The sequence below is a fragment of the Callorhinchus milii genome, unplaced genomic scaffold (assembly GCF_018977255.1).
Source record: "Callorhinchus milii isolate IMCB2004 unplaced genomic scaffold, IMCB_Cmil_1.0 Scaffold5, whole genome shotgun sequence".
NCBI classification, from domain to species: Eukaryota; Metazoa; Chordata; class Chondrichthyes; order Chimaeriformes; family Callorhinchidae; genus Callorhinchus; species Callorhinchus milii.
Window position 1 is genome coordinate 24,827,214 of NW_024704746.1, and position 22,208 is coordinate 24,849,421.

The 22,208-nt window shown below is 42.9% G+C and overlaps 1 protein-coding gene across 1 annotated transcript in view; it reads left to right on the forward strand.

Moving 5' to 3' along the window:
* Positions 1-21,838, forward strand: part of eps15 (epidermal growth factor receptor pathway substrate 15) — a 56,887-nt gene extending 35,049 nt beyond the window's left edge. Inside the window, exons 14-25 of the mRNA XM_007899959.2 lie at positions 8,576-8,737; positions 9,334-9,531; positions 10,289-10,483; positions 14,211-14,333; positions 15,109-15,199; positions 16,682-16,726; positions 17,022-17,167; positions 17,515-17,584; positions 18,885-18,961; positions 19,565-19,724; positions 20,057-20,244; positions 20,991-21,838. Of these exons, the coding sequence (XP_007898150.1) occupies positions 8,576-8,737; positions 9,334-9,531; positions 10,289-10,483; positions 14,211-14,333; positions 15,109-15,199; positions 16,682-16,726; positions 17,022-17,167; positions 17,515-17,584; positions 18,885-18,961; positions 19,565-19,724; positions 20,057-20,244; positions 20,991-21,137 (1,602 nt within the window). The 3' untranslated portion in view covers positions 21,138-21,838. The remainder of the gene's footprint in view (positions 1-8,575; positions 8,738-9,333; positions 9,532-10,288; positions 10,484-14,210; positions 14,334-15,108; positions 15,200-16,681; positions 16,727-17,021; positions 17,168-17,514; positions 17,585-18,884; positions 18,962-19,564; positions 19,725-20,056; positions 20,245-20,990) is intronic.
* The last annotated feature ends 370 nt before the right edge of the window (positions 21,839-22,208 follow it).

Below are 22,208 nucleotides of genomic sequence, written 5' to 3' on the forward strand. Positions count from 1 at the left end.
GCTGAGAAGGTTGCAATTAATCTTTTCCTATAAATAACAGCTCAATTTCCGTTCCTTTTTTTGGGTTTCCGATGGAACTATTTAGTCCTCTCAGGGGTGGGGGGAAAAGCACAGTATTGTGTGGGTTTTGATTTTTTTTAAAAAAGAGAGTAAATTTGAATACATTTTGGATATCGAATGTATTTTCTGGTCTGTGTATCACTGTCTTTGCTGTCTCTGCCCTTTGGGAAACGGCCAGTTTGCTTACTGTCATAACACAGTGACGCACCTGAGATTGTTAACAGTGCAGAGCTTGGCTCTCCTCTTACTGCAGCATTTCCAGGATAATCTTTATAAACAATAGCCCTGCAGTTTCCTCCGCCGGCTGCACATTGTTTGATTATCTTACACAAAAGGTCTGGGTTTGTCTTTTAATTGGATGATTTAATTTTGTTTAACAAATTCTATATTCCATTCCTGCATCAGATATACTTCCATATTTGTGCGTTTCATTCAGCCAGGTGTATTTGCCCTTATCTTCTATCTATTATGTTTATTATCCACTTCCTAGCAGTCTCCTAAATCTTTTAATTTGACTACTTCAGCCACTTCTCGTGTATAGTTGTTTGCCATATACACTGTGCATCAGCTACATTATAGGAATGAATTCCTCATACTCCAGCTTTTGTCATGTTTGGGTTGGAGCCATTGGAAAAACTGTGTTTCACATTACATACATATTAAGCTGTTGTATAATCAATACAAATTAATGCAGCACTGCTTTTTGGGATTATTTGTGTATGCGTATGTGCAACAGCCATTGAAAAATTCACACAAGCCTTTGGAGAGTTTAAAATAAAAATAGAAGTCGCTGGGAACTCTCAGCAGGTCAGGCAGCATCTATGGAGAGGAGAATGAGTTAACGTTTTTGAACAGAACTTTCATCAGAACTGAGAGTTTATGTTGTTTTTGGAACTGAATAGAATTTGGATTCTTGTGTCCTGTAGCAAAAGCCAGAAACTGATTAGACTTTAGTTAGAGTGGCCATTGCTGGTTATTCACCTTCTTGAATGTAAAGAACTGGTCTGTATCTAAAGGAAATTAGTGCCTCAAATAATCCTTGTATTTTATTTAGTGCCTTATCACATAGTCAAGACGTTTCAAAACACTTCACAGGATATACTGTAAAGTGTAGTGACTGTGTATTTTGTGAGTAAACGCAGCAGCCAATTTGCGCAGTGACATCCCGCAAAGCTTGAATGATCAATGTTATCTGGGTATTGGATATTGGGAGGAAGCCACAGCCATTGACACTGCCTGGGACTCCCAGGTTCCACCGGGAGGTGATTGGTTGAGGAATTAGTGAATGTTCTTGAAGTTTACTTTTCAGATATCACACCTATGTAATTATTTGAAAGGAAATCCATTGAGTTCTATCAGATTTGTTTGTTAGTGTATCTATGGAAACTGTATCATAGTTTCACTGGCTTCAGGATATAATCCCATAGAAAAAATAACCAGCTTTGCATCTCATGTTATGAAGAAGTTTATTGTGGTACATGGGAAATGTCACGAAGATTAAATGCATTAAACTGTTTTGCTCCCTGTCTTGCTGGCAAACCCTGTTTTATTATCCAGGAGAGCAAGAAAGTCACGTTCTGTTGCCAAGGGAGCTTTATTTGTGTTCTGTTGATGGCTGAACCCAATTGTACACTGCCCTGGCATAATAACAGTAATAAAAGTAATCCTTGCATTTGATATAGCCCCTTATCACGTCTTCTAGAATTTCTAGAAAGGTGCTTTTTAAAGGTTTTTCTACCTGTGTATAAAATATAAAATGCGCGTGCACATATGTAATAATCCTTGCATTTAATACAGTTGCCTTATCACGTCGTTGTGACATCTCAAAGCGTTTCACAGGATACACTGTAAATTGTAAAGACTGTGTGTTTTGGGAGGTGAAATTGAATCCCAGATCATGGTGAAATTGATGGTTTCAGATGGAACTACGTAAGGAGATTAAACTGGCTCTGGTTCCTCCTAGGGTTAAGTATGGGAGAATCTGCCAAGATTCCTGCTTCTATAGCATCCTCTGCTAGTTGTGCCCTTGTATGGAAGCGAGGTCACGCTACCAAAAATGCTGAACCCTTTTGCTCACTGTTTTATTGGCAGTTCCTATGTGGTGGCACCTTGTATAAGGAGCTGTGCTGCCTCTCAGTACTGATCCTCATACATCAACAAAGAACAATCTGCCATTCGGGAGGGTACTGGAGGGCACCCATTCCCTGTGCACCCACCCGCATCCCAATAGGAGGACAGACCAGGGGCAGGGAGGCATGTGCCAACTGGGAGAGACTAATGCAGGCTTTGCTCATCTCTTAAATAACATGAGAACCAGATTGCTAACGGCCTGCACTTCCAGTTACTAATGGATTCACAAATAATGTCCATCATCCATTGAAATTGTCTCAATTCATGAATACCAAATATTTTCACATTATATTTGAGCTTCCCATTGGTTCTCATTTATTTATTCAGTAAATAGGACCTGAATAAAAATAAACTGCTAAATATTGTGAGCCTTCTGCCAACGCAAGTTGAATAAAGCGTTATTGCATTTATTACATTTTTTAAGAAAACTAAATAATGCGACTAAATAATTATGTGGATAAATTGTATAGTGTCTGGCTAGTTCTGTGATATACCAATTTTTTTTAATTCTCCTTTGGAATAAATTAGTTGCATTGATCCACAGAAAACTCATATAATGAGCTCCTCACAACCCTGTGAAATAAATGGATTTTGCAGATGATTTATGAGGGTCTCATGGAGTTTAATGTAATTTCATCAGATTTGTTGTCACAAGAGATCACAGGAGGGTAGGATGAGGAGAGCCCTTAGCTCATCCTTCCAGAATACCCACCCTATTGTTTTCCTATTCCAGAGTCAAGCTGTTTCATAATTGAGTCCAGCATTTTATATATAATCCCGTCAAAATAAATAAATAATAATTTGGTCATTCAACCCATGACTGTTTGTGGGACACTGCTGTGTGTAATTGGCTGTCGCGTTTCGCCCACAAATATACAGTCAATTCCCTTTACAATATATTCTGTGAGGCGCTTTGAAACGTCTCGAAGATGTGAAAAGCGCTATATCAAATGCTTGAATTATTATTATTAGATCCCTTCAGGCCCCAGCGCCTGCCTCTCTCTGACCTGATTCCTCTCCTCATGGCCCTGCCCTCTCTCCTGCACTACCTTCAGTGGCTACTGTGTTCGGATTTTACTCCCTTTAACTTCTGGAACTCCCTTCCTCTATTCCGCCTGCCTGCCTACCTCGACCTGAATAGGCAGATGGGACCTCAATTTCAAGTCTCATCCAAAGGACAGCACCTCTGACAATTCGGGGCTCCCCCAACATTGCACTGGAGTGACAGACTAGACTATTTTCTTGTAGCTTTTATTTGCTTGTAAACCAAAATAATGTTTCAGTCAGACCCACACGTATTGGAACCAGGAAATTGCAGCATGCAGCAAGCATTGTGCTTTTGGGGGTAGATTTGCTCTGAATAATTCTTCACTGAAATTAGCAGAAAGAACAACAAAGCTGGACTGATTTTCAGTGGGGTTTAATTTTGGTCATTGCTAAATTGGATCTCCCACATTTTAAGAAACTTGCTTTCATCTCTTTCATCTCTTGGTTGCAACTTAATTACATTTGCCTACAAATGAAAACATTTGCTTCACTTTACAATAAATCCTGTGAAGCAATTTGAGACATCCCTTGGTGAGGAAAGCCCCATATCAAATGCGAGGTTTTTTTTAAAATCTTTTACCGGCAAAACCATCAAGGTCTTTATATTTGGCAGAATGTGTGCTGTTTTTTGCTCTCTCTCTCTCTCTTGTCTCTCTCTCTGAACAGGTTCATTATAAATCCATACCAGGGTTTATAGACTAGAGCTTAATTGAATAAATTGCATTTCCAGCTTTTCCCTCCCTCCGTCTGCTGTGTTTTTAGGTGGTGGGTTTGGAAGATTACGTAGTGCAGCAAAATTCCCACACAAAGATGATCCTCACATCACCTCAATATTTAGTTGTGAGCTTTTTTTGATACCGCAGATGCTTTGTTGCATCAAACCTGTCAGTCTAATTCTGACAAATGTGTATTTTATGGGTTGAGATTTCCTTCTAGGATCAGGGGCAGAAGCAGGGTCAGATTCATATTCTCTGGGAAAACAAATGATATTTGGTAGGTGCAGTGGGATTTGGGGAAAATGAATTAAAGTTTATGGGAATGAAAACCTTGTGAAAGAAACAATGGCCATTAAAATCTGTTTAGGTGAAATAATTGGAACCAGATGCCAGTAATTGTTTTATTTGTTTCCAATTATTTTATTGCTGATGGTGAATATGATTTTTATTTTTTTATTTACAGAGGGAACTATTCGTGAAAGGTATTGCCTGCATTTTGTTTCGCAATGTTGAGTTGTCAGCCAAATCCATTAGTGTGGTTGGAAGGAATTCCGTCAACTTCCCATTACACACACTCTCTCTCTCTCTCTCTCTGTCTCTCTTTCTGAGGCGCTAACTGAAGAGTTCATCATTTCTTTCTGGCTTCTATTACTAGGGAGGATTATTCATGACAGACCAGGTTTGATGCTCTTAATCATACATTTTGTAAAGCTTTTGTCGAGCTTGCCTTGCCTTCACAAGTGGTCCTTTTCAAACCAGTTTCAGTCTCATTAAATTGTGACTAGCTTTATTCCCAAAATAATGTTTGATTTGTGGGGGTGTTTACTTTCCCATTTTATGCATCTTTGTAGGCGTTGTTTATTAGGGCTGTAAGATTTGTGGGGCACAATAGTGAGATTGTGGAGTCCTGTAGCTCTGTGGTTGGAGCACTCGCCTTGCAAGCGAAAGACCTGGAATCCATTCCCGAGCACGGCAAAATGTTGGACAAGTTTACTTACTCCACACACTTTTGTTTACCAGCAGTAAGTAGGAACCTGGTTGTTAATTGATTGGCGGATCGCTTTTACGTGGTAATAATCCCTTCAATAATAATAATAATAAATTGGTCACTTTAATCCACGACTGTTTGTGGGATGCTGCTGTGAGCAGTGAATTCACTTCACAGTATATTCTGTGAAACAGTTTGAAACGAATGACAGATGAGATAAGGCGCTGTATCAAATGCAAGGAGTCCTGTAGCTCAGTGGTTAGAGCACTCGCTTTGAAAGCGAGTGACCTGAGTTCAATTCCAGGGGTCAGGGCCAAACCTTGGGCAAGTTTCCTTACTCCACACAGAGCCTAATAATAAACTCTCCAAAACCAAAAACAATAATAAATTGATCATTTTCAATCTACGACTGTTTGTGGGACATTGCTGTGCGCAATTGTCTGCCGCGTTCGCCCACAAATATACAGTCAATTCACTTTACAGTGTGCTCTGTGAAGCGCTTTGGGACGTCCTCCCGACGTGAAAAGCGCTATATCAAATGCAAGGATTATTATTATTATTATACTGAATGTTCCTTCTCGGCAGACATATTGCACAAAATCCTGAACGATCCTGCCAGCCAGCCTCTCTAGAGGGTTTCATGCTCTAACACTGTTGCTACTTTTGTTAAGTTTGATTAGTACATTACAAAGCATAATAAGCTGCTTATATTTTTCTAATTAAGTTTGAGGAAATCTTTAAGTTCTTTTCCTCTATGAAACAAATTCCTTTCTCACACCCTCGTCCATTTCTGGATGAAAGGACGGGAGAATTGGAAAAGGATCAAACTTTCTCAGTAAATGTTGTGAGGTGTCTACAAGCTGTGATTGGGTGAGTTTACATTTGGGAAATACCCAAACATCTGCTTGAGTTCAAGTGCTCTCTGCACGTGGAAACGTATGCCAATGGCTCTCTGTTCATCTCCAAAACACACAGTCACTACACGTATAACCTATAAGGCTGTTTGAAATGTCCTCCCCATGTGAAAGACGTTATATCAATGTATTATTAATAAACTGGCAATTGTCTTATGGCTGGAAGAGGGAGGTAACTATTTGCATGAAAGTATGTGTTTGGGGGGATTCAAATGGAGATTTTGAAGAGTTGGATTGTATTGGTAAATAGAACATCATCAACAGAAGATGAAAGGGTGTTGGTGTTAGAAGAAATGTTCCACAGAAGGTTGGTAGGTTATGAAATGTTTTATTACCACAAACAACTAATAAAAGCTGAGTTCCCAACTGCATTTAAAAGGGTATTGGATAACTATTTGGAAAAATGACATTGTTCTTGAAAAAGAGCAGGACAATGGGATTCGAGTCATTAGGGGAGCGAGCATCCCAGGTACGATGGACAAAATGACGACTGCTACAATTGTTTGTTCATTAAAACAAATGTTAAAACAACACTTAAACAGGAGAGGTACAATGAAAATTTAGCTGAAGTAATAAATTTGACAAGTTTATGTCCCTTTCAGTGAGATGTAGCATGTCTTGTCTGTCTATTTAAAGCGTGTCCTGACAAAGTGACTTGATTTGAAACAATCTTAAGTAATTGGCACAAGGCGTTGTGTGCTCTAACAGGCTATTTATTGAAAGCATATTAACAAATCTACAGTTTTAGTTGCTTTTATTTACTAGAAAGAGAAAAAATAATTTTCTGCAATGAAGTATTTACGTCCTACCTGAAGGGCAGGTATTGGATTTTTCATCAATCTTATAAACAAACTGTAGTATTTAGTATTTAGTTTCTAATGGTTACCGTTGCTCGGTGAGAGCTGGATGTGCAGATTGTGCGAAGCCTGACACCTTGCACAAGGCAGGCACCTCCTGGAGGATATTGCAATGTCATAGAGGCCTCGTTGGGACACAAAACTTATCCAGCTTATTTCCTACGACAGCTACAACAACTTGCATTTATATAGCGCCCCTCACACAGGGTAGTGCCCTAGAGCTCTTGACAGTGGCTGAGCACGACGCACAAGGCGATATTAGTTATCCCTACCCCTCTCTTTACCTCCCAGCTCCGCCTCCTTGCACCTCCTACTCACAGACATCATAAACCTCTTCCTGTCCACTGGTACCGTTCCCACCCCTCCAAAAACGTCCGTCATCACTCCTATCCTTAATAAACCTTCCTTGGATCCATCCCTTGCTCTCAAACTACGGCCCCATCTCAAACTTCCCTTTCCTCTCCGAGGTCCTGGAACAAATCATTGCTTCTCAGCTTCGCTCCTTCCTCTCCCGCCACTCCCTTCACGAACCCCTCCAATCGGATTTCCGTGCTGCCCACAAAAGAAACAGCCCTGGTTTAAGTGACAAATGACATTCTGTCCATCTGCCTCCTTGTCCTCCTTGATCCGTGGCTTCCCATCACACAGAGGATACAGTTCAAGATCCTGGTCCTCACCTTCAAAGCCCTCCATGGCCTTGCTCCCCCTACCTCTGCGACCTCCTACCCTCTACCATCCTGCTCGCTCCGTCTGCTCAGCGGGCTTCGGCTTGCTTCATGTCCCCAGCCTCGCCCACCCTACCATTGGTGGGCAGGCCTTCCGCCACTCTGCCCCCACCCTCTGGAACTCCATCCCGCAGTCCCTCCGCCTCGCCCCCTCCCTTGCCACCTTCAAGACCCATCTCAATACCCTCCTTCGACCGTGCCTTCGGTCACCCTCTTTTTTCGCCTCCCTGCCCTCCACCTTCCTTCCCCCCCCTTGCCCTCCACCATCCCCAATTCCAACCCCCAGCTCGGGTCCGAAACATTGATTGTCCAATGCCTTGGGACGTCCTCCTGATGTGAAAGGTGTTATACAAATGTAATTTGTTGTTGTTAGTTTCCCATTTCTACCTGTTTGCACCACTTTGCCAATGACTGACAGCTTTGTTTCCATGTGAGATCAACAAACCCTCGTTTTTTTCTTCCCCCACAGTTGGCTGTGGTGTAATTTCCATTGTGAATAATGTCAACTATCAAAGTGTAACTTATCAAAATGCCAGGATTATAAATTTAGTGGCAATCCTGTACTAACCATGTCAGATGTTCTTTTACTCAGGAGAGCTATTTTTGAGAATGGAAACTGCAAAAAAGATTTTCATGCTCGTTTACAAATCCGTTCATACCCTGGCATCTCCCTACCTCTCCGATCTGCTTACTACCCAACCCACTACCCGCTGCCACTGCTCCACTGTCTGCATCCAGCTTTCTGCATGGCCTTGTGCCCCTGTGTACTGGTAATACACAAAAGCATCTCCTGGCCGATAACAGATTGGTTTGTAGCATATTTGGCAGACATGATTTAGCAGAATGTAGCCATGTGACGCACTTGATGTGTTTTGAAGACCTGGTGATTGAATGATACAAAAATAGTGTAATGAACTGAGATTAGTATAATAAACGGATGCAACCAAACGGGTTCTGTAATGTGTTGGATGGCAATCTGGGTTTCAAATGTCATGTTGAGAAAGTTATTTCTGAAATGTTATGGTGCCTTAATATCTTTTCAAGAAGCCCCGGTTTATGTTTGTGCAGACTGTAGCTGCCCACAATGACACAGTCTGCTTGCCTTTTCTCTAACTGAACTGAGTTGTCTCTGTTTCAGGAGCTTGAGGATGAGGTGGACAAGGAGAGCACAAAACTGCAGAAGCTGCAGGAACAGAGGCAGGAGGTGCAGGAGGTGCTCAGTGGGTTGAATCAGCAGAAAAACAAACTGGAGGAGCAGCTTAATGACATCAGGCAAAAGTGTGGGGATGAGATCCAGCTGGTAGGTCTGAGCTGCTTGTGAGAGTCACTAGATAAACCGACTCCTTGGCACCTTGCCAACGGTTGCACTAGATACGAACAAAGAATCCATTAGCAATCTCAGGCAATGAGGTTGCGTAGTTAACAACACCAGCAAATATTTTCTCATTTCCAACGTAGCAGATGAACTTACTGTGTGTCCCATTCGGCCAGAGACTCTTTCTCACGTGGGTTGATTTCTAGATCCACCTCATGCGATGGTCAGTTGCATATTGAGGGATTTTTGTTCTTATAAATGAAATGACATTGTATGAAAATGTAACACCTGAAGTACTTTCTCAGTCCGTCCCCTAAAGGGCCTGTTCTCCAATTCCTCTTCAATGCTGTTCAATAATTACCCGCTAGGAGGTGCAGGATGCGGGATCCTGGATTATAGTACTTGCCGGTTTCCCATTACTCTCGTCAGTCATGTTAACAGTCCAGCTTTTTGCTGAATGATTTTATTTTAATTCTGAAACACACAATTTTTATTAACTATTGATGCTGCCATATTGTGCTGCTTGAAAACATCGTAATTCTTGTTCTAGATTGTTAAACTCCGTGTGATTTGCTTTGCAGATCTCTTCACTAAAGGAAGAGATAACCAGCCAGGCAACACAGATCTGCACGTACGAGGAGGAACTCAGTAAAGCACAGGAGGAGCTCAGCCGTCTGCACCAGGAGACATGGGAGCTGGAGGAGCGTGTGGAGGCCAGTCGAGCACAGCTGGAGCCTATGCAGGAATCCCTGCAGACATCCCAGCAGGAGATCAACCAGGTGATTTCCTGGGCCCCATGCACTGAGCTCAGGGATTACACATTGCTGCCGGGCGCTGGCTGCAGTTTGGAGCCCACAAAACACACAGTTACCCCACTTTACAGTATATTCTGTGAAGCTCTTTGAGGTGTCTCAGTGACATGACAAGGCACTGTGTCAAATGCAAAGATTATTATTACTTTCTTGTTGGTGTATTTGGTAAAGAACAGATTTCAGAACTACAGCGCTGTTTATTGTGCACAACTATAATGATCACTTATGGAGCTGCCTATAAATGATTGTAAGGTGCTTGACTTCAAAGTACGGAGCTTTTTTGTAAAATAAACCCAGCTGGAAACGATGCAATATCCTGAACTTTTTTAAAAACTAAAGGGATTAAGCGATATAGGGATAGAATGGGTAAATGGAATTAGGTTAGAAGATCAGCCATGATCTTATTAAATGGCAGGGCAGGCTCGAGGGGCTGAATGGCCTGCTCCTATTTCTTAAGCTCTTATCCTGAACTTTTCTGTAGCTTGCTTGAGGAGTTGTGAATAGTATCTACAATAGTGAATAAGCACGGATTTAACTTAGACACGTATCATTTTCAGAGGCTCCAGAATGTGGCTAAGAGACAATTATAGATGTGTCCAAAATTTGGACTTCAAATCAAATTGATAGATATAGTCTTAAAATTAGAGCTACCTAATGCTTTCTTAATGTCTGACAGCTAAGTGTCTTGAAACTCGTGTAAATCGCTTGACCTTTGTATCCCAAGGTGAAAACCAAGCTGTCTGAGCTGCAGGAGTGTGAGGAGCAAAACCCAGTGGTTTGGCGAAATCATCTTCAGCCTGTTGTCATCAATGGCAAGGTTGAGAACTTTGAGGTTAGCAACAGTGAGCCCACTATCTCAGACGACAGCAAGGATCGAGAAAGCCTGTCGGAGAAGGAAGAGACTGTGAATGAAGCTGCGGTGAGACTTTGTGATTGCAAATGAATGGTTTAGACAAACTTTTTTTCATTCTTACTTACTCTTGAATATTAATCCTCGTGGGCCCTTGTTGAAGTTTGGAGTTGCATCTACAATAAGATGGGGTTGTTGACTTGAGTCCTAACGTGATGTTCGAGATGTGACTTTCTTTCCACCCTGAATTCCCAGGTCGAGTTCCTGTTTTCCGCAGGGCCCCTTGGGAGATCCTGAGTGGAGTAAAGTACTTCACTGTCAGGACAACCGATCTGTGAAGCTCTCAGCGTTCAGATCCAAACAGGTCTTGGGAATTGGGAGTTGAGGCATGGCAAAGAGAAACGATAATGGGGATCAGGTGTCTGTATGTAGGAGGGAGGGATGGAATGCAAAATCAAGGCTGTTGATGGAATTTCTAAAGGGTTGGAGGGTACAAGGAAGGCAATAAATCCAACTGCGTAATGAGTATTGGGAATAATGAAATGGAGCTGTTGCTCTCAGTGATGGTGAGGACACGGCCTCTCACCCTTTTCCCTCTTTATTTACAATTTAAAAAATGGCAAATTTCTCTACAGTAAAATAAATGTTTTTTTCGTTATTAATTGTTTTGAAAAAGGGTTAGGGTTAGGGTTGAAAAAGGCAAGTGTGGAGCTGTTTGGGAAGAGGCCACAAATCTGTTCTGTAATACTGCTTGTTATTGACTGTTTATTGACTGTGTATGTTAACTAACTATTCAGTTGAATGTCAACAAAACCGAGGCCATCCTGACTGGCTCCCATCAGCGCCTCCACACCTCAGGCGCTGACAGCATCACCATCCACTGTTGCGCACTCCACCTAACTGAGCCAGAGCAGAACTTGGGGTCTTGTTTGACCCTCAACTATCCTTTCTACTCCACATCCATACCATGATCCGCTCTGCTTTCCTCCACCTCGGCAACATCACCCGGCTCCGCCACTGTCTCACACCGCAGGCCGCTGAGACCCTCATACATGCTTTCATAACATCGAGGCTCGACTATGCAAACTCATTGCTTGTCAGCCATTCCAGCTCCTTCCTCCACAGGCTCCTGATCATCCAGAACTCTGCAGCCCGTGTCCTCTCCCGCACCAGGCTCTGTGACCCTATCACCCCCATTCTCGCCCGACTCCACAGAGGATACAGTTCAAGAACCCTGTCCTCATCTTCAAAGCCCTCCATGGCCTCACTCCTCCCTAACTCTGCGACCTCCTAACCCCCTAAACCTGCTTGCTCCTTCCGCACAGTGGGCTCCAGCCTGGTTCACGTCTCCGCCTTGCCCGCCCCACAATTGGGGCGGGCCTTCTGCCACTCTGCCCCACCCTCTGGAACTCCATCCCGCAGTTCCTCTGACTCACCCCCTCCTTTACCTCCCTCAAGAAGTATCTCAAGACCCTTCTCTTCGACCATGCCTTCGATCACCCTCCTTCCCCCCCCACCCTCAATCCCGACCCCCAGCTCGGGTCCGAAACACTGACTGCCCAGCGCCTTGGGATGTCCTCTCAATGCGAAAGGCACTATACAAATGTAATTTTGTTGTTGTTGGCGGCGGTGTTATAGTAGGTTATTATTGTTGCAGGAAATAAAGACAATAACCTTTATTGGTTCAAATCTTTGTTGCAAAATAGAAAAGTGAAAAATTGTTTAATTATCAAATTTTTTGAATTGGAATATGATATCATTGTATTTGATCCTGGCATTTTATGAAATACACACACACTACTCTTCACAGTAAAATCCCAATGAAATGTCATCGCAACATGAAAAGCACTGTATGAAATGCAAGCGTTATTACAGCATTTCAAAAACAAACTCGAACGCTCGAGCGCAGGAGGCAGAAATCTGCATTGTCCTCTCTCTCTCAACTCCCCCTCCTCTCCCCCCTGCTGGCCGACAACTGTCAACCAGTCTCTCCTCAGGCTGTGTTCCACTCCCCCTGAAAACCGCTGTCAAAACCCCACCCTCGATCCCTCTAATCTCTCACACCACCGTCCCATCTCCAACCCGCCCTTTCTTACCAAAGTAGGTCACACCTCTCCCTCCACTCCCTCCTCGAGCCCCTGCAGTCTGGTTTTCTCCCTGACTGCCCACACACAGAGATAGCGCTTGTCAAAGTCACAAACGACATCCTCTCCATCTGTGACCAGGGCTCCCTGTGCCTCCTCATTCTCCTGGATCTCTGCCGGGTTCGACACAGTCGCCACTCCATCCTCCTCCATCGCCTCTCCTCCCTCATCTACCTTAGTGGGACACCACTTGCATGGTTCGAGTCCTACTTAACCAACTGCCTCCATTTTATCTAGGCAAATGGTTTCTCCTCCCGCCCCCGCCCGGTCACCTGCGGGGTGCCCCAGGGCTCCATCCTTGGCCTCTTTTCTTCCTTATCTCTATGCTCCCTCGGGGCGATGTCATCCGCAGACACAGGATAAACTTCCACATGTTTGCGGATGACACACAGATCTACTTTGCCTCCTCCAGCACCAACTCCAGGTCCCCCCGATATGCTATCAGTTTTTCTGGCAGACATCGAGGCCTGGATGAGTGTAAACTTCCTGCTGCTGAATATGGACAAGATGGAAGCCACACTCCTTGGCTCCCGTCAACGGCTTCACTCCTCCGGATGTAAACTCCTCGACCTCCCTGGGCTCTCCCTCAGACTCAATGAACCAGTGGGCGAGCTAACCTCCTCACTCCCCAATCCACCACCCGGTGCCTCCGCTCAACGGGCACCAGCTCCTGCTCATCCCTCACACCCTCCGCCCCACCATCGGAGGTCTCTTGTTCATGGCTTCAACACCTCCAGGCTCGACTATGCAACTACTCCCTCCACAGGCTGCAGATAATCCAGAACTCTGCAGCCCGTGTCCTCTCCCGCACCAAACTCCTTGATCCCATCTCCCCCACTCTCGCCCGACTCCATTGGCTCCCTATCCTTCAGAGGATCCAGTTCAAAATCCTGGTCCTCACATACAAAGCTCTCCATGGCCTTGCTCCACCCTACCTCTGTGACCTAACCCCCTACCAACCCGCCCGTTCTCTCCCCTCAGCCGGCTCTGGCCTGCTCCACGTCCCCCGACCTACCGTTGGCGGGAGAGCCTTCAGTCACTCAGCCCCCAACCTCTGGAATTCCATCCCCCAATCATTCCGCCTCACCCCCTCCTTAGCATCCTTCAAGTCCCACCTCAAGACCCTCCTCTTTGACCATGCCATCAGCTACATCCCCCTGACCCCAGCTCGTGTCTGAAATGCTGTCACTGTCCAGCGCCTTGGGACGTCCTCCTGACGTGAAAGGCGCGATACAAATGTAATCTTGTTGTGTTTTCAGCCCCTATTCCCCGAAACTCTGGAACACTCTCCCTCAATCCCTCCGCCTTGCCCCTTTGAAGCCCCGCCTGAAAACTTTCCTGTTTGACCGTGCTTACAGCCACCTTCCCCACTCCTCCCGGCTCGGAGTCAGGTTCCGCCACTGTTAAGCGCTCTGAGATGCTACCCTGCGTGGAGTGAGCTGTATAAGTGCAAGTTGTTGTTGTATTTCTCGTTCCAAATGAATGGGTGAAGTCTCCATACAGGAATGAGAGAGGACGGTGTTGCAATTTTGTGGCCATAAAAAAAGTTAACTCACATGGAGTTTGACTTGAACTCGCTTGGATACACATGCTGTGGGAAAGAATTCTATTGGGTTTCTGACCACATTTGAATTGAATGTATTTGTTTCCAGATCGACAGCCGCCTCAAAGATCCCATCCCGAACACTGCAGAGAGGGTAGAGGAGGTCGAGGAGGCAGAGCAGAGAGAGGAGGCTGAAGAGGCTGAAGGCGCACTGCCTGCTCTCACAGATGAAGTACGTTCACTGGTTGATTGGCTTTTGCTCCAAATATTGGCTGTCAGCTGCTGTGGTTGGGATGGTCCTCCATAATGCTTCTCTAGGGTTATCTCACTACACCAGACTGCAGCGCACGATACAACAGCAGACTGTAGCGCACAATACAACAGCAGACTGTAGAGCAAGAGGACGTGGGTAGAGAGTTACAAAGGGAAATTTCAAGAAGAACACCAGGAAGGTTTTCTTTACCCAGAAGGTTATTAATGACTGCAACAGATTGCCAAGTTGTCGGTTTGTATTTGAGGACAGGACACTGGACTTGTTTATAAAAATATATATATAAATTGCCATTGTTGGCTTGTCTATGGTTTAATTCATACAGTTGTTAATGTGCCTTGATTCTAGTTTACATATAACATATTACAGTCATGCTGCGTTGGGTTTCTGTGATCTTCTTATGTCTCAGACGACAGTCCAGAAATGCCAAGGTCCTGGACCAGAAGACAAACAAATTTCTTAATATTCTTTGGAATGTACCTTTGAAGCATTTTTGAACAGTCTGGAAATGCTATTGGTGTGGTTTATTAACCCATTCAAATGACCCATCAGGATTTAAACTGAATTAAAAACAGCTGTGACTTGTGCTAAACATAGCTGAAACTCATATCTGAGAATTTGAACCCTCCAAAGAGGGGGTTCAGTTGTCTGAAAGAATATTTCTTCAATCCTAAAGGTTGTTGGAGCGTTTTAAACACATTAAAATGTGTGTCTATTTCAACATTCACTCTTGCAGGAAGATGATTTTGATATGAAAGTCGCTGGATATACGGTCGCTATTCCAGACTCAAACCTGGACTTCTTTCAGACTGATCCATTCACCGGAAGTAAGTAAAAGTTACCGTCTTATTTTATTCTCCTCCCCACCTTTCAGGCTAAGCTTTTAGTCTACCTAAAAAAGCAATATATTGCATTTATATATCGTGGAATCCTGTAGGGTAGTGGTTAGTGTGATCGCCTCACAAGTGAGAGGACCCCATTTGATTTTCGGGCTGAACAAAACTTTAGGCAAGTTTCCTTACTCCACACACTTCTGCTTCCCTGGCAGTAAGTAGGAGTTCAGTTGTTAGTCGATTGGTGGATCATCATTCCAGGGTAATAATACCTTTTTTTAAAAAAAAAATTGGCAACTCAATCTGTGACTGTTTGTGGGACACTGCTGTGCGCAATTGGCTGCCGTGTTTCACCCATGAAAATATTCAGTCAATTCACTTTACAGGGTACCCTGTGAAGCGCTTTGAGACGTCTCAATGACGTAATAAGGCGCTATATCAAATGCAAGGATTATTATCATGTCTTTTATGTTGGGAGGACATCCTGACACTGCGTTTAGCCTCGTCGGTACTTCCCTCACCTCTGGGTCAGAAACTTGTAGAACCTTATAAAAAAGATTAATCTTTGATATTGGACTTCAGGAAATTGTTTAATGCTAAAAACTAACCTTGGAATTTAACCATCTGAGAAATAACAATTTATAAGGAGGCCTTCTAACAAGGGTTGTAAATTTGCAAAACTTTCTAGAAGTTAATCATTATATGGAGAGATTTTATTTATCCAATAAAAGCTTCAAAGTGACTCGTATACTTCACAAACATTATTTCAATAACCCTCGCAGAAGCTACAGATGGTTTTTCTAAATCAATATGTGCTGTTGTAGACAGTGTGTTTGTCCTGTTAGGCATCAGCCTGGCTCAGTCGGTAGCACACGCGACACTCAATCAGAAGGTTATGGGTTGAAACCCCATGTTGGGACTTTGAACTCCAATAGTCCAGCTGACACTCCATTGCAGTGCTGAGGTCTCTATTCAAACCGAGAAGAGAGTTTCTCCTTGTGTCCTGGCCAACAATTCCACCCCCATGAACACAATACAAATTAACATTTATATCATGCTTTTCACGTTGGGAGGATGCTCCAAGGTGCTGGACAGTGGATGGACTATTTTGCATCCGACCTGGGGGGTGGGGGGAGGGGAAAAGATGGCTGAAAACATGGTCAAAGAGGAAGGTCTTGAGGTGAACCTTGAAGAGACATAAAATAAGTCATTGGTTTCATGGCTGTTTGCTTAACAGTTTCTACTGTTTTGACCTACCCAAATTCTCTGAAGCAAAGTGATTGTTTCCCTTCCTTCCAATAGTTTGCTTAAAAATTCACAATTGCTAAACCTCACAGTAAAAATCCTGCAAAGCACTTTGAGACATCTCATTGAGGTCATAAGATGTTATATCAAGTGCAAGGGTTATTACTATTATTATTTACTGATAGATAAACGTATTGACTTTTAATTTTGGTTCCTTAATTAATTTTCCAGCTGATCCCTTTAAAGATGATCCCTTCGGAAAAGTTGATATTGCAGGTACGTGGACTGCACGTTTTCATATTTCATATTATATATCGCCTTCGGATCAGCCGTTAAACCGAGGTCCCGTCTCCCTGCTCAAGGGGAAGTTAAAGATTCCTTTACACTATTCGAAAAGAGAAGGGAGTTTCTCCCCCAAATAAAATTGTTTGGTCAATCCATGATTGTTTGTGGGACTCCTCTGTGCGCCATCGGCTGCCGCATTTTGCCCACGAAATACACAGTCAATCCACTTTAGAGTATATCCTGTTGGTGGCGGCTGGTGTAACTCTGACGTCTGGTGAACTTGCAGATCCTTTTGGTGGGGATCCCTTTAAAGGTACAGACCCTTTTGCAGATGCTTCTGAAAACTTCTTTAAATCGTCTTCAAGTGATCCATTTGCATCCGCCGGCTCCGATCCTTTCAGCGATGCCACATCTAACAAGAATGTGATGTCGGTAAGTACTCGAGTGGATCGGTCGTACGACTTGAGCGTTGACTGATGTTTACAAATAGTCATAGAAAGTTGACAGAAAGATCAGAGAAGGAAGCTGTTCAGAACTGTCTTGGTATCTGAGTCCAGTTGTTGACACAAGTTGGATTGTTCATAACCAGTTTTTCTTACAATGGGATTGAAGGTGCCTGTATTATCTGGGCCCCAAATGGACCCATTAATTAATGGTTTATCTGCGGTTCAGAGCTAAATTCTATGTACTCAGTTGTCATTTGTGTCTTGTTTTATAAGCTTGAACAGCATAGAAGATCAGGCCACACAGGACAATCAGATTTATCTTTTGTTTTTTAGGCTGAAATGATGAAAGCAAATGATCCATTTGCTCCTGGTGGTGGTGCAGTCTCTGCTACTCCTGAAACAGGTGAGAACTCAAGTGTAACATTGCATTTTGTACAATCTTCGATAGCTGCAGGGGCTGGTGTGGTTGGAGATCGTGAACATGTATTTGCGGGTAAAACGTATACTCCAGTACATTATTTTACAGGATATCATCAAACCAGATTTAGATTACCATTCTGTAACTGAACCAGTTGATCAGTAGGGGTGCAATATTTGGTCTCATTATTTTTGGAGGGTAAATAAACCAAACACACTTCACCATTGCTGCTACTTGTCATTGCCTTTTTTTAAACTACAGTTTGAAGCTTCATCTGATTTAAATATCATTTTTATTAGGTGAAAACTTTGTTTTTATTCCCTTTTTTAATGCAAGTAAACAGTGGGTTGAGGCCCAAAGTAATTGTTTTGTTGAAAAATATGTACATGCAAAACTTTAAAAAATCAATTCCAAACATATAATTTCATTTTACCCACAAAATATACACTTTACAGTATATTCAGTGAAGTACTTTGAGACGTCTCGAAGACGTGATAAGGTGCTATATCAAATACGAGGATCATTATTAGTATTTTTATTATATAAACATCTCCCACTAAAATCTAGAATATAGTCTTGTGTGCAGATTGCGTACAATTCTGGTATAGGTTGAGCTCAACTCTTAACAATACGCGTCACTGCGGTATGTAAGAGAGATGGTCGTTAAACAGCCAATGTATTAATTCATCTCCAATACACTATCAGTCTCGATGATCATCACAGACCTGTTACTTTTGTGACTGAACTCATTGTTCAAACACCAAACATCCAACAAAATCAGCAAAAAGCAGAATAATCTTTACAAGGTTGATCTGTGTGAGGTGTTGGATTTTCATTTCAAGGTCAAAGTAATTGCACATCGCGACCAAGTTTACAGAGAGAACAAAGGGGTGTAGCCTTTAGAGTTGAGTTGCTGTACGTAATCTCATTTTAGATTTTAAAAAATTGTTACAGTAAAAATTCAGTGGTGACTTTAAGTGCTGCAAAAGCTCAGATTGATAACTTAGGTAACTATCCTAGGTGTGTGAATGATTGAGATGGAAACCAATGGTATCCAAAGAACAGTCTTCCCCCCCATAATAATAATCCTTGCATTTGATATAGCGCCATATCACGTCGTTGAGACGTCTCAAAGTGCTTCACAGAATATACTATAAAGTGTAGTGACTGTGTGAGGAGACTAAGGGAGATAAAGGGAAGAACATTGGGTGGGAGGGTTTTGGAGAGAGTATAATTTGGGTAAAACCTTACATTTCTGAGCGTCATGTAACTCTCTGTGTTCCAGGTGCAGATCCCTTTACCTCATTGTTTGGAACAGATTCGTTTGGAAGCGGGTTTGCTGACTTTAGCACTTTGTCAGAGGTGACTGCAAAAGTTTTACCGCTGCTTGATTCTGCCTTTTTCTCACAGTTTACATGTGGAATCGTTAATTTTTAATTTTAAACTGAGCTTTCTCAGGCCTCCTGTGTGATTCCCTGGGCAACTATTAGTGGCTGAGCCGTCAGTGACTAGGCCCTTCCTAACCTTTGGAACTCGCTGCCACTGTGAAGCGCTCCAGGCCATTACCCTACAGGAAGGTGCTGTATATATGTACGTGGGTGGGTGTGGTGGTGTGGGGGTAACAGAACTTTTCATTAGTGAATTTGGAAATATAAAATATTTACATTTTTAACTTCCTGTTTTCTTCTAAGCCACTTCCTCCTCACACACACTCGTCCAAAGTGTCTTCCTCATGCTGGCATGTTGATGGCTTTCTCTAGCCGATTCTCGTTTGTTCTCCAGCTTGTGTTACAGGTTGGGGTAAGCAGCAGTGTAGAGTTGGAACAGCAAACTGATTCCAAACTGAGACCCCAGCAGTGACCACAGCCCATCTTCTCTATTGCGGTGTCTTATTGCGCACAAATTTTTCAGACTTTGCATGTCATTAAACCTCTGTACATCCCATTCTCTTTACACCACATTCAGTCCAGCCCAGCAGATCCCTTCAGTTCTTCCACAGTAACGGAGCCCATTACTGAGACCTTTGGCAAAAACGGATTTACAGACGAACCAGTGAAAAATGAAGAGGTGCCCCCAGCATTGCCACCCAAGATCGGAACACCAACACGACCTCCTCCTCCTGTCGGTAAGCAGAAACCAGGGAGAAGAGTTTTAAGTCTCTTAGTTAGATTCCAATGTACAGGTCAATTCACAACCCACCTTTGTCAAGCATTGAAAAAGAAACACTTTCACTTTGTACCTTTCATAGTAAAAGAAGTGAGGAGAAGTATTGAATGATTGACATTGAGTAGATTTTGCATTTGGAAATTTACAGTCACACCCTGCTTTGTTGTATACTTTTGCTTTTGTCGTATTTCAGCTATTTGAAGCCTTCCACTTCAGCACATTGATCTCAATAGACATTTAGTGAGTCCTAATGGTGCTTAATGTGTGTTTGCCTTGGTTTTTTTTGTGTAGGTAAAAGACTTTCCCTTGTAAAGACAGAATCATCCGACTCTTTCAAGCTCAATGACCCCTTCAAACCCTTTGGTTCAGGGGACTTGCTCCACAAAGAAAACCACAACCATCTATTTCAGGATCCATTTGCTCCGACGTCTCCAACTAAAGATGTTGGAAACAACTTAAATTTTGCCAATTTCAACACCGTAAGTGTGTGTCTGTGTGTGTGTGTTACTGCTCAATCAGTAACACAAACCCAATCCTATTCACACTTTGATCTACATCTTCCTGCTCGAGGGGAGCTGTTGGGTGGAAGCTGAGTGTGTTGTTGCTGGAAGTAAATAAACAACAATAATATTGAGCTACTTGACATTTATGCCATAAAATCAATTAATATTAAATCAAGAAAAACCTGAAAACACTCATGATGGAACACGGACTAACCGACACTAACAACAACGTTACATTTGTATAGTGACTTTCACTAACCCAGCCTCGTGTGAATGTCCTGGAGGGGGAGGGGCTTCTTGCTGGCCCCGAAGGCCACCACTGGTATTGAGGAAGTTGGATGTACACTAGGGAGAGGAGAATAGGAGACTATGGGAGGGAATAAGGAGAGTTTGGAGACTGGTGTGGAGTAGTCGCTGGTTGGGCTGAATGGTCTGTTTCCATCCATCTGCCTGTTTAGCGCTTTGGGACGTCCTCTTGACGTGAAAGGCGCTCTACAAATGTAATTTTGTTGTTGTTGTTTCCATGCCGTACAGTCTGTGTGAGTTCTCGCATGTCAATTGTGAAAGGATCAAACCGTATTCACCTGCCCAGCGAAGCCTCTGCTTGTGAGCCTCAGGAAGGATACTGCTTACACAGGCAGCTCTTGTTCTCTATCTCTGTTGTCTGTCTGTCAAAGGACTGTAATTTATCCCCTTTAATTGAGCCTTTGTTAATGTTTCAGTATCCCAGTGAGGAAGATCAGATCGAATGGGCCAAAAGGGAAAGTGAGCGGGCAGAGAAGGAGCGATTGGCCCGACTAAACCAACAAGAACAGGAGGATTTGGAGCTCGCTATCGCGCTCAGTAAATCTGAAATCTCCGAAGCATGAGTAACTGACACATGGCCTCAGTGTTAATGGTTGCCATGACTCGCCTAACCAGCCTTGTTCTTACTAATTACATTTTATGTAGAAGCTACCTAAAGTAACTTTGACAATACTGGAAAACTCTTAGTGCTTTGACCTGGAATTACTAGTTTGTTACTGAAGAGTCTTATACTGGACTTGGGGGTAGTGTGGTGAGAGTATTCATTCAGATCTACTATTAATATAAAATAAAGTCTATCCTGTATATGTAAGAGAGCAATGTACAAGCTTATTACTGGTGCAAATCTGTATAAAATTCAATCCTTTCTGTTTCAATTAAAAAACTTCACATTAATGGGAGAACAGCAGCTTCCTATTCAAATACACTTATCCGATAGAATGCACAAGCCATTGAATGGGTGTTCTGTATATACTATTTGCACCTACTTATTTACAAAGTAGAGAGAAGAAACGTCATAAACCTTTTCAGATGTAGCATATTAACTGTCTCCATAACCGACTGTTGCTGACATATAATTGTATAGAGCATCCGTTTCAGAATCCCCGCTGGAGCCCTGCTGTAAGTTAAAGTGTGTAACCCCTAAACTTTTTACTGGCTTTTATTTTTTTAACTCGTCGGTTTTTCATTTTAAGTGACATTCCTTTTATGTTCATATGAAATTGCTGACTGTCCTGGTAAATAAACATAAAATAAAAAAACAAAAGCCTACATAAAGATATTTTATTAAGTCTTATTCGATATATGGGACTACATTGTCCTTCACTTACATCAACATCAACGTGCATTTACACCGCGCTCTTCACACAGGGCAGTGTCTCGGAGCGCTTGACAGTGCCAGAGTCTAACGCCGAGCTGGGGGGAGAGAGAACGTGATCGTAAGCAGTTGAAGAGGAAGGTACCCACCCAAATAAGCAGCTAAAATCACAAAAACTGAAGTTCAAACTTAGATTTATTTTGTGTCTTCATTTTGACATCATCAATTTTCTGGGGACATTGAGAAGATGATGGTTAGTCGAATTGCTGATTGTTTTAACTCTGATGTGTTGAGTAGTTGTGCAAATAATTTAACAAAA